Genomic DNA, 12468 nt, shown 5'->3' with positions numbered 1-12468 from the left:
GACCACCTATTAGGTTAAAACATGTGCAACTACCAATATTTAACAGATTATTAAAGCTGGCGACAGTGAAACAAAGGAAGGCTTAGGGCAGAAGCAGCAACTGGAGAGCCCTAGGCAGGGCTGCTTTGGGCTCACTAAAACGTCAGTGAAGAGGGGGCCTTGAAGACAGGTTCAGGGGGCTAGCTGGGGATGAGCTGCCACTGCCCACTGCGCCCGTGGTCGTAAGGTTCATGGGGCCCTGAGAAAAGGTAAAGATGCACGGGACAGACAGGGGCGGGCATGCTCCGGAGACAGCTATTGCACGGTTTCTGAGCTACCAAAATGGCAGCATCTCGCACTCAGATCTCTTGTTTAAGGTCTCAACCTGCGTACTCAACCGCCTCTCCAGCACCTCTATTTGGATATCTCACAGGCATCTTCAATTTAGCTGACGAAACCTGGTTACTCACCTGACTCTGGGCACCATCCTTGCCTGTTCCCTTTCCCTTACCTCTCACATTCGATGGCCAAGGCTCGACAATTCTACATCCCAAACACACTGCGAATCCACCTATCCCCACCTCCTATGCTGCTCCTTGGGCCTGGCTCCTGTCCTCTCCAGCAGGAACCATGGCGGTAGCCGCACTGCTGCTCCTTCCCACCACCCGTGCTTCCTACGGCAAGCCATGCCCCACTTTCTAACTGGCACTGAAACTGTTGGTGGCTTCCCAGGGCTCTCAGGACAAAGGCCTAGACCCTGAACATGACCCACAGGCAGTGAATGGACCCTCGCTCCTCTTCCCAGTGTCACTGCGGCCCACACAGTCCCTCTACCCTCTGGGAAGGCTCCCTCACAGCAGGGCATCTTCATAGTGTCCACGGACTTCCTGTTCTAAAGCTGTCCCATTGTTACTCGCTCTATGCCTACCTTCTCTGTGCACTTTAAGTTCCAAGGGAACCTGGACAACGCCTCTTATTTATCACCACATGTACAACACCTGGCCTATGTTAGGAAAAAGATCAGTAAATATTTCCTGACTATATACAGACTTTATAAGGCCTGCAGCCCATCCTAAGTGAAGGGGTTGAGGAGACTGAGGGGTCAGCATGGGGCAGAGGAAGCAGACCCGTTCTGTGCAGGAGGCGAGGCCAGAAGGGACGGGGCGAAGCAGAGGACAGCAGCAACCTGGAGGGTGCCGGGGGTGCTGGAGGCCGAAGGACCTGGCTGCCTGAATGGTGTGCAGGTTTTGGTTTTAGTTTGCGGGGAAATGAGGGAAAGGTGAGCCTGGGGCTCACAGTGGACTCCCAGTGTTGTCTATTCTGCTTGGCAGATGCTGCATCTGGCCCCAGTGGGAGCTGCGGACACTCTGGGTCATCTCACATTTGGCCCAAATTGTCAGGAGACACTTGCCAGGAGCCCCGTGGAAACTAGTCTCTGGACCCAACACAAAACTTGACCTCTTTCAAAGCTGCTCTGCTGCTGCCTAGTGTGTGGCCCAGGAGAAATCACTTGATCTTTCTTTAAAAAAAGTTATTGACTCATTTTAGAGAGTGGTGGGGCGGGGAGAGAGAGAGAGAGAGAAATGTCGATTTGTCTTTCCACTTATTTATGCCCTCATTGGTTGGCTCTTTATGTGCCCTGACCTGGGATCAAACCCACAACCTTGGCCTATCAAGATGTGGCTCTAACAGACCGAGCTACCCGGATGGAGCCCATTTCCTCTTACTGATCCCAACGTCCTTTTGCTATGGCTATTAAAGCAGGTGATTACAGGCGAGAACCCCAGCCTAAGGCCTGGACACCAGCAGCCAGGACCGGTAGATGCAGGATGACTGAACAAATGGACAAGTGTCATCTGAACTGAAGCCGGTGGTGGGGGCAGGGGGACGTCAAGCTGCCCACAAACCGAACCCTTGCTGAGGCAGAGCCCGTCAGCTGAAGGCATGACTGCACTCCTGGGTCCTCACCCCAGCTCCATGAGCGAGGGGCCGGGTTGGGCTCAGCCTTCTGCTCACTTTGGGTACCTACAGGAACAACCCTCTGCTCAGTACTCAGAGCTGGAGGCAGGAGCAATTTTGGAGCCAGACAGAGCTAGAGACCCATGCTGGCGGTGTCACCAATCGCCATCAAGTCACATTACCTGCATGTCCTTGAGCAAGTCACGCTGAGTACTATCTTTTTTATTTGTGAAGTAAGAAGACCATGCCTATTTATAGGAATGCCGTGGGGACTAAGTTATAATGTATATCCAATATCAAAGGGACACGTGATGCCCCTGCTCCTCTGCCTAGGTTTTCATGAAAGATTTTGGCTGACCTTTAAAGCAAATGCCTTAAGCAAGAAAAACAAATAAACCAAGGTTACAGTTCCAAGACTACGTGCCTGATTTAGGCAAATGGGGGAGGGTGGGTACAGAAAGGAGGCTCTGGCTGGAGACAAAGAACAGAATGGACACACATTAAGATAAGCAGCTCTGGGAGGAGGGGCGGGCAGGGTTGGGAATATAAGACAGAAAGCTGTACTTGAACAAGAATTAAATAAAAAAATTATTTTAAAAAAAGATAAGCAGCTCTAACTCGGCAGTGCCAAGTACAGCCAGTGGACAGGAGGTGACAAGGGATGGCTAGGGCGGGGCTGAGAAAAGGAGGGGCAGGGCTGGAGCAGAGAGGGTCAGCTACAAGAGACCCTGGCCAGGCCAGTGGGGCGCTGTGCTGCTCCTATCAATCATAGGCCGAAATGAGAGGCCTCTGTGAAGCAGGGTTCTAAGGAACTTGGTTCTGAGGTTTGTGTGAGGCCAACCCTGTTAAAGGGGAAGGCATTGCCCGTGTGTGGGAATGGTACGAAAACACCAGCCATCCCTTTCCAGTTTGGAAGAGGCTTGCACAGCGGTCCTTCGGTGGCACAGAGGGTAGGGGTGGGAGGCAGCAATCCCTGCCCCCTGCTCGAGCAAGGGCTCTCTGCCCTGCTTCGCAGCCACTGCTGTGTGCCCTCCGTCAGCACTGCTCAAGGTCGGCAGGGTGGCCAGTGCCATGTGGTTGCTTTGGGGTTGGAGGGCTGTTCGAGAGCTGTGCCCCTCCCCTGCCCACAGGCGGCCTGGAATATCTGAGATGGCTGTGTGTTCACCTGTCCAGCTCGGCGGGAAGAGCACAGATGCCTTCGGGAAGCGGCTTCCCTGAGGCCGAGATATTGATGCCTGAGGCGCTGGCCGTCTGGTGCTGGACCTGCACGGCCTGGGGAGGGGCCCCTGGGGACCAACACTCGAGCTCACACAGGCTGCTGAGACAGGAGCTGTGTCAGTCTCGGTCACCACTGCACCTCAGTGAGGACACACAGCAGGCACTCCATAAACACTGACTGGCTGAACAAGACGATGACCTCACTACCCCACTACAGGCAGTGAGAAGCACAGAGGAGGGGAGGGCTCCTCCCCTCCTAACCCTCTCTCCTGTGCCCAGTGAGCACACTGAGGCCAGGGCAGGAGCCACCACTCGAGTCCCAATGCTCTGCTCCCTGACGCTGTCCCAGGAGCACAGGCAGGCCTGCCCGCTGGGAGAGGAGGGGCCCCAGGACACTCTGAAATCTGGCGGAGGCCATGAAGGCCTTCACGAAAGGAGTGGGAATGGCAGAAAGTTTAAATCAAAGGCTGCAAACTGGTGGCCCTTGGCCCAAATCTCACAGGGCTTCACATTTAAAAAATTAGTCACGCATTTGAAAATAAGAATTCTTGTTTAAATCCGGCTTCTAGAGCCTCTTGACAAACGGACAGATATGGTAGCAAGTGGCTAGAGTTGGCCGGGAGAGGCTGAAACCTTTGGCTGACCACACCCCCTCCAGGTCCTTCCCTTTGTTTGGATTTCCTCCGGGGCTCTGCAGGCCTTTGAGTTTGCCCCAGACCTCGGGAGGAGAGGTATCACCTTGGTGGTCCAGCCGTGATCCAGCCACGAGTGTGAGCTGAGCCCCCAGGCCCCCGTACCTGCCGAGTCGGTGACTGCAGGGTCTGCCAGCCGCCCGTAGTGCGCCATGAGCTTGAGCTTGGTCTCCTGCTTCCTGTGTTTCTTGCCCATGTAGTGTTGCTGAGCCATGACAGGGTCGTTGAAAGTTGCGTGGCAGAGGCTGCAGAACTTGTCTGGGTCTCTCACCTCTCTGCTCTGGTGCGAGGCGGCTAAGGTGGAGGCCACGAGGAGAGGGTTTGTAAGGCGTTTCGACGGAGCTGCAGTGAGAGAGCCCAACAGAAACAGTGAGAAGACAGAAGGTGCGGGCTCTTGAGCAGCATGCTGAACGCAGATGGAGGCCGTTCACTAGGTAACCACACCTGCACTCGCGGCCCAGCTGCTGGGGACAGTGCTGTGACAGCTGCAGAGACGGGGGCTGCTATTTGTTCAATTGCTATAACTGCTTTGGGCACTGGGTCTTGCTTTCTCAAGAGCCCGAGGAAGCTTAGCACTTTTGCTATTAAGTTGCCAAATGACAACAGACTAGAGAGGGTGCATGCTCGCAGACTTGTTATCCTTCAGAATTCCCCGGGACTCCTCACAGCGCCCCAGGTAGAGAGCTGGAGGTCACTGTGCAGATGGAGGAAATGAGCAACTACACTGGGAGGCCTTTCCTGCTACAGTGCCTTTTGGGCCGGGGGGGGGGGGGGTGAGGGGGGACGAAAACAGGGTGACAGTGACATTCAGTTCCATGCTTTGTTCTCAGAACTGCTCCATGAGTAAGGCATCATTTTGCTACATTACAAAGAGCCGAGGCTCATAGGTGAAATGACCTGCCTTAGACCACTGAGCCAGCAAGTGGAGCCCAGGTCTGAGTGACCCTCAGGACCATGGCCTCTCTGCTCTGCCCGGTTGCAGTGAGGCAAGGAGACCTGAAGGCACAGTCTGGCTTTGGTCAGCACGCTCCGTTCACCCGAGCCTGGTATGGGCACATGTGTGAGCCTCCCATGGGTCAGCAGGCGTCTTTCCCCATGCTGACTGTGGGGGTGCTGACTGTGGGGGTGCTGCTGCCTCATACAGTGGGTGCCATGAACTCACTGTTGAGGCCATGTGGCTGGAAGGGTGTAGATCTAGTAACTACTGCTTTAAAAATGTGACCTAGAACCCCCACCTAGGGTGGTGGGGGAGTAGGCTCAGCAGCCCTCCTCGGTGGCCCAGGTGTGCCTTCATCCTGGTGCCACTTCGGTGGGGGAGGCGGGGAGGGTCTTCAGCAAGCTGGGAGGAACTTGCTGGCTTCTCCTGCACTGATTTTCCGGTACAGGGAATCTCAATTTTTCTGGCCATTGTCTCAGCAAATCACTCCAAAAGTAAACGAGCATGTTGCAGAATATTTAATAATGAGAAAGATATGCAGCATGTGGTGGTGAGTTAAAAAGAGGTTATACAGAAATCTGTTTCTTATGCCCTCAGTTCTGCAAAACCACCACAAAAAAACGAGACGGTGATGTATGGGAAAAAGCCCAAAAGCACAGAGTAAGAGGGTGCTTTTCAGTATTTCCCAACTTTTCTACAACGAATGCAGACTTCTGATGTCAGAAGAGAGAATGGTTGATGTGAAGGTCACTGTTTAACACAGGCTGAGGAGCAGCATTGGGGTGAACCACTTGGGGAACCAGTGGTTTGAAAGCCAGTAACCTTGCGCCAGCTGTGGGAGCCTGCGGGAGCTGCCTCTCAGCAAACAGCTTGAAGGACAGGAACAGTGCTCAGTGGGGCTATTTGCTACAGAGTTACAAACACTGAAAAGCGGTGGGCAGAATCCTTAGGTTAAATGTGGTACAGTGAGATATGTTATAGTTACTGAAAATGTTTTATGAGAAAGCTTCTAATAACATGAGGAAAGCATAAATGTATTAAAATGAAAAACAGTATAAAAGAAAGTTAGACACACAATAGTGATTCTACCATTATTGAGAAGTGAGAAGATATATACAGTTTTCATGCGTGTACTGGTATTTTGAAATGTCAAAAAAATATTAACAGTATTTTTCTCCTAGTGGTAGAATTTGGGTGAAATTTTACTTTCCTCTTTGTTCTTTTGCATTATTTCAACTAGAATTATTCATGATGAGTATGCATAGTTTTTAGAAAAACAGTAAGATTTAAAGTATTTATGTTTGCATGTACATATACATGGGTTCAATCTAGACACAGATAAAACAGCACACATACATATTCACACAAAGGCTTACAGAAGACCCAGTACCACAAAATGCTAACAGTGGTTACCTCTGAATGGTAAAATTACGGGTACTTTTTCTTTTCATTGATTGATATTTTCCATATTCTCTATAACATGCTTGTATTACTTTTACATTAAAAGTGTGTAATTCCAGAAATATAGCTATAAACTCATGTAATAACAGGAAATGTGACTAAACTACCAAATCAAAAGGAAAGCAGAATGCGGGCACAGTGGCCACACCTACGTAAACACACACACACACACACACACACACACGTCAGAGGCCAAAAGTGGGTGTGGGAATAACCTCGTGAGTACAAATATTTGGGACCAGGCACATTGCAGGGCATTTTCCCACTTGTGGAAAGATGAGTTCATTTCAAGATAAGTGAGTGACTTTATCAAGTTCTGTTCTTCAGCTGGTTTCTTGGCCTAATATTTAACCCTTTGGATACTGTGAATGGCACCAGGGGCAAGGCCAAGGACAGGCTCCAGGCGGTGGATGCCCAACCAACTACTGCACCAAATCAGGGGATTCCACTCACTGGCTACCTTCACAACGGTGATAATACTAACGACAGCAGCTGTCATTTCCTGGGCACATGCTACAGCCTAGGCTCCTCCTATATCTGTGGAAGGGGAAAGCGTTATTGACATTTTATAGGCAAGGAAACCCAGGCATGAAGGAGTCAGGCCATACGGGTGGCAAATGGCAGCCCTGGGGTTTAAGCCTGGGCGCCTGGGGCTTCACAGTCCATGTTCCGCTGTTTCGTACCGTGAATGACTAGATTTGGGTGTGATAAGAGGGTAAAATTATAAGTGTTTTTTTTTAATTATTTGTTTTTTTACTTTGTCTTCAAAGTCTTCCAAAACATTGTCATCTTGTTTTCAAATACAGTAATATAAAAAAAAGGATAATAAGTATTACAGGTAGTATAGTCTATTTCTTGGTCCAAAAGGGATAGAAGCAAAAATGACAAAGACAAAATAAAGACAAAAGAACTTGGACTCCTGACTAACTGCTGTTAGCAGAGGTGCAAAACCCCAGAAAGTCAGGAGTTAACGAGAGGAAAGCGTGCCCCAGGGGTGGCGAGACAAAGGGCTATTCAGAGAGAAGCCACTTTGCTGGCAGTGAAAGGATGCCCAGCAGGTACACACACTCTGCAGGGCAGTGGTGGCCGCACTGAAGTGTCCGGCTTTGAAAGGCAAGTCCCTGTCTCGAGGAGAAGAGGCCACTTTGAGGATTATAGTGAGCAGGGCATAACCTGAGCACACAAAAAAGACAAGGTTTCAGCTTTCAACTCGAAACACAGGATAACAAGGGCAGCCGGGTGCCGGGAGGGAGAACGCGGAGCCGGAGAGGCAGGTGGCGGTGGGCCTGGAGGACTCCAGCTCTCCATCATAGTATTAGAGCAAGGGCTCAGGGCTGACAGCTTCTGCAGAGACACTGACGGGACCAAAGGAACGCAGGTTAGGTGGGCAGACCTCCGAGGCTGCATTCCAACGAAGCTGTGCCTACTTTTGTTTTTAAGGGCTCTCAAAAGCAGTTCAACCTCTCCCAGTCTGTGGCTCCAGCAGGCATTTCTGGAGCACCTGGCCATGGTGCCCTGAGAACGGGAGGGGTCCCAAAATAGCACTACTCAGGAAAACCAGTACCTTCCACCTTAGTGGATTGCTGCTTCAGCTTTAAGTTCTTTGCGTGGGTCTTCCCCAGGTAGTGCGACTGGGCCACGACAGGGGAGGAAAAGGTCATGCTACAGGTGGGGCAGCACTGGTTCTTGTCTTTGCTTCTGCTGCTCTTCTGGTTGGGAGAAAGAACACAGGTCTGGTCACGTCACTGCCCGGCCAGAACACCTTCCATGGCTCCCCACTGCCCGCAGGAGAACGGGCACGCAAGGCCCCCTTTGCACATTGCCCCGACCTACCTTTCTGAATTCTCCTCCAGCTAATTCATCCCAGTCTCTACTCACCAGTCCCCACTTGATGCCCTGAGGCTTTCTTGCTTTGTTTGGGCCAATCTTGTTGCCTAGAATGATCTTTCCTTCTTTCCTGCCTGGCATATGTCTGCTTAGTTTTCAAGGCCCAGATTAGTTATCCCCTCTTCTGGGAGACTCTTAGTCAAGAAAATCATTCAGTAAACAATTATTAAGCCACTTTCTGAGGATTCCCAGTAGAATTTTGTTCCTCCTCTGTACTCCCAGAGAGCCTGAAATGGACCTCTCTAGCATGCTGCCTGTCACCCTACACTGACAGCATCCGAGTTTGGGAGACTTTCCTGTGAACTAATGTTCCACATTCGGGAAGCTTCACGTCTCTGTGTGGCTCGTCTTTGTTCCCTCTCCCAGCACCCTGCTGGGGCCTGGCACAAAGTAGACACTCAGGGTTTGGGGGGCAGCAGACCCCTGGGTTTTACTTGATATGATGGCTAGGAAACAAGACAAGAGTTTTAAATCTTGGCACTATCGACATTTGGGGCTGCATAGTTATTCTTTATTAGGAGGTGGGGAGGAGCCTGTGATCTTATTTGAACTACTGGGCCACCCGGGTTGAAGGAACTGAAGTACAAAGAGGCGAAGTGACTTGCCCCTTGTCACAGCATTAACCCCGACTCCATGGACTTGAAATTGTAAGGGGAAGGGCAGCCAGGGGATCGGTCTAGTGAACTGGGGAAGGGAAGAGCACAGACCTTCCAAACCTGTGGCCACTGTAATAGGAGGCACAGTTTATAAACTGTTGCATGTCCACTGGGAATTAAAAATTTACCTCAGGACACCCTGAAGAGGCAGGCGTTATTATCCCCATTTTACGGTGGAGTGCACAGAGGCTAAGTGATTCACCCAAAGTCGCCCACCCTGGAAGTTGCAGAGCCAGCACTAGGCCCCAGTCTGCTGACTTCTCATCCCAAAATGTCTGCACGGCCTCCCACGGGACAAAAGTCACAGTGCCCCTGAGAGATTGGGGTTGTGTCAGCATGATTCCCACACTGTGCAGTATCAATGCCAGAAAACAAATGTGCTCACACCTCGGTTAGAGCAGGCATCTGGAAAGCTGCTCCTTCCACTTGTTCATTCCAAACATTCCTGGGGGGAACTCGGCTCTTTTCCTGTCTCAAGAAAGCAAGCAGCCCGGTTCCCTTTCACTTTGGGACCCGGAGCAGTGAATGGCCAGCTTCTTGTCCACTCCAGCAAACCACTGGTGGGTAATGCCCAGCAACGGCTCCATTTCCTGAGGTCCTACTGTGTGCCAGGCTCTGGGTTGGGCGCTTTTTCCCTTCCTCATTTTAGTTTGGATAATCCTAAAACATAGCTGATGCTAGCATCCTCATTTTTCCAGAGGAAGAAATAAGGCTCAGAGAGGTGACGAGACCTGCCCCAGTCCCGGCAGGGCTGGGACCGAAGCTGAGGCAGCCTGGCAGAAAGCCCGTGCTGTTTCACCACGCGGCCCGCCTGCTGGCTGTGCTGGGAAGCGAGCGTCCAACATGGCAGCTGGATTACCTGATCTGAGTCTAGCTTCTTCGTCTCCCCCTTTAATGTCTCCATTCCATGGATTGCTAGGTATCTCTTCACTTTGTTGGCATGTTTTTTGCTCTGCAAGAACCCAGGAAAAAGATCAAAGATAGCCAAATGCCATTGCATATCTAAGGCACTCAAAAATACTAGATTTCCACCCGATTCACTCTCACAAAACGTTTGGGCAGGAGAGGGTGTGGGAAGAAACCCAGCGCATTGAGTTCCTGCTCTGTTCAAGGCACTGTGCATACTGTCAAATCGAATTTTCACAACAGTCTATGGGAAAACTGTCATCATCTCTATCTTAGAGGTGAGGACTCAGAGGCTGAAGAGGGTGCAGTTTCTGGCCCAAGATGAGTGGCAGCGCTGAGTCAACCTCTAGTCTATTTAAAGCCAGAGTGCAGACTTTCTACTACACGAGCTACAGGGAAAGACACATGTGTAATGACCCTGATTTGGATGCGAGAAATGAGACTTGGAAAAATTAAGTCAGTCTTCAATACAGTCGACATGCGTGGAGGAAACGCCTGGGTGGCTAGAGGGACTGCACCTCACTGCGCAGGCCCGAGAGAGGCAGGGGCTCGGAACTGGGTCTGGCAAGCGGTGCCGTTCTAAAGGCGCTGCGTCTAAAGGCACTGTGTCATACCTGGTAGTGAGCCAGCTTCTGGGACTCCGAAATGAGCAGGGCGCAGCACACCTTGCACTGGGTGCTGGTGAAGAGACACTGGTTCTTCTGGATCATGTGCTCCACTGCAGAGAGGAAAACAGAAAATTTCAGAGTCAAAAACTGGCTTTCAGCCCTGGCTGGTGTAGCTCAGTGGATTGAGCACGGGCCTGCGAACCAGAGGATCGCGGTTCGATTCCCAGTCAGGGCACATGCTTGGGTTGCAGGCCAGTTCCCGGCAGGGGACACACGATACATTGTGTGTCCTTGGCAGAGGCAACCATACATTGATATTTCTCTCCCTCTCTCCTTCCCTTCCCCTCTAAAGATAAATAAATAAAATATTAAAAAAAAAACTGGCTTTCATGTCTGAACACTGCCTCAAACGCAGGCGCGAAGCAATGCAATGCCGCGCTGGGCTTACGCCTCAGCAAGCCCGGGCTGCTCTTCCCCTGCTGCACTCCCAACTCAACCTACGTTCTCATACCATCTACACTACTGCCTATTTTATAATGCCACGTAAGCCAAATTTACTTACTAAATAAACTGTTTAAAAATTTTAACTGAGCCCTGGCTGGTGTAGTTCAGTGGATTGAGCGCGGGCCTGCGAACCACACAATCACGGTATGATTCCCAGTCAGGGCACAAGCCTGGGTTGCAGGCCAGTTCCCGACAGGGGACACACCAGAGGCAACCATACATTGAGATTTCTCTCTCTCTCTCCTTCCCTTCCCCTCTAGGATAAATAAATAAAAAATCTTAAAAAAATTTTTAACTGAGATATAATTGCATATAACATTATATTAGTTTCAGGTGTGCAATAAGATGATTCAACATTTGTGTAACCATGAAACGGTCGCCACAATAAGTCCAGCCAACATCAGGCACCACACAGCGTTACAATTATTTCTTGTTATGAGAACTTTTGGGATCTACTCTCTTTAGTGACTTTAAAAAATGATTTTAGAGAAGAGAGGAAAGAAGAGGTAGGGGGAGAGAGAGGAAGTGATTTGTTGTCCCACGTATTGATGCACTTAGTAGTATGTGCCCTGACCAGGGATTGAACCCGCAACCTTGGCTCTGACCAACTGAGCTATCTGGTCAGAGCAGCAACTGTCAAATATGAAATACAGAGTTCTTAACTATAGTTACCATGCTGTACAAGTACATTCTTTTAAAAAGGAATCTTTAGATCACAAACTTAAATATAATAGATCCATGAAAATGAAACAATTCTAGCCAGATGCTGGCACCAGTGGCTTAGAACTCCCCCTGAAAAGAGCCACGAGAACAGCAACTGGGAAGAGAGGTTTTTAAGCCAGGGTGCTCCCACCAGAGACTTCTTCCCTGATTGAATTGGAAGGACTGAAGGACTTTGAAGGGAAATAATTTCCTCACTGTCCTTTTAAAATTTTATTATAATTATATATTCTGGCCCTGGCTGGTGTGGCTCAGTGGATTGAGCTCTGGCTTGTGAACCAAAGGGTTGCCAGTTGGATTCTCAGTCAGGACACATACGTGGGTTGCAGGCCAGGTCCCAGGAGGGGGCATGCAAGAGGCAACCACACATTGATGTTTCTCTCCCTCCCTTCCCTTTTAAAATAAATAAAATCTTTAAAAATAGTAATAATACATTTTGTATCTTTTTACTATTTGTGGAACATTTTTGGAATTAAAAATAGAGCAACCTTTGCCCTGGTTGGGCAGCTCGGTTGGTTAGAGTATTGCCCTGATATGCCAAGGTCGTGCATTTGATCCTTGGTCAGGGAACATATAAGAATCAACCAATGGCCCTGGCTGGTGTAGCTCAGTGGATTGAGTGTGGGCCTGCAAACCAGACAATCGCGGTTCAATTCCCAGTCTGAGCACATGCCTGGGTTGCAGGCCAGTTCCCGGCAGGGGACACACCAGAGGCAACCATACGCTGATATTTCTCTCCCTCTCTCCTTCCCTTCCCTCTAAAGATAAATAAATAAAATCTAAAAAAAAAAAGAATCAACCAATGAATATATAGGTAAGTGGAACAACAAACTGAGAGAGAGCTCTCTCTCTCTCTAATATCAATAAACAAAAATTAAAAAATAGATGAGTGGATAAAACAACTACGGGACATTTACACAATGGAATACTACTTGGGCATA

The 12468-nt window shown here is 49.9% G+C and overlaps 1 protein-coding gene across 1 annotated transcript in view; it reads right to left on the bottom strand.

Moving 5' to 3' along the window:
* Positions 1–12468, bottom strand: part of ZNF346 (zinc finger protein 346) — a 32891-nt gene that overhangs the window by 9379 nt on the left and 11044 nt on the right. The window contains exons 2-5 of the mRNA XM_037064443.1: positions 10310–10413; positions 9649–9741; positions 7811–7955; positions 3954–4190 (exon numbers count right to left, since the gene is read on the bottom strand). Coding sequence (XP_036920338.1) covers positions 3954–4190; positions 7811–7955; positions 9649–9741; positions 10310–10413 — 579 coding nt within the window. The remainder of the gene's footprint in view (positions 1–3953; positions 4191–7810; positions 7956–9648; positions 9742–10309; positions 10414–12468) is intronic.

The sequence above is a fragment of the Sturnira hondurensis genome, unplaced genomic scaffold (genome assembly GCF_014824575.4).
Source record: "Sturnira hondurensis isolate 20B ecotype Veracruz unplaced genomic scaffold, ASM1482457v3 Scaffold0015262, whole genome shotgun sequence".
Classification (NCBI taxonomy): domain Eukaryota; kingdom Metazoa; phylum Chordata; class Mammalia; order Chiroptera; family Phyllostomidae; genus Sturnira; species Sturnira hondurensis.
Note: the sequence above shows the minus strand (reverse complement) of the source record. Positions and strands in the feature narration are given on the sequence as shown.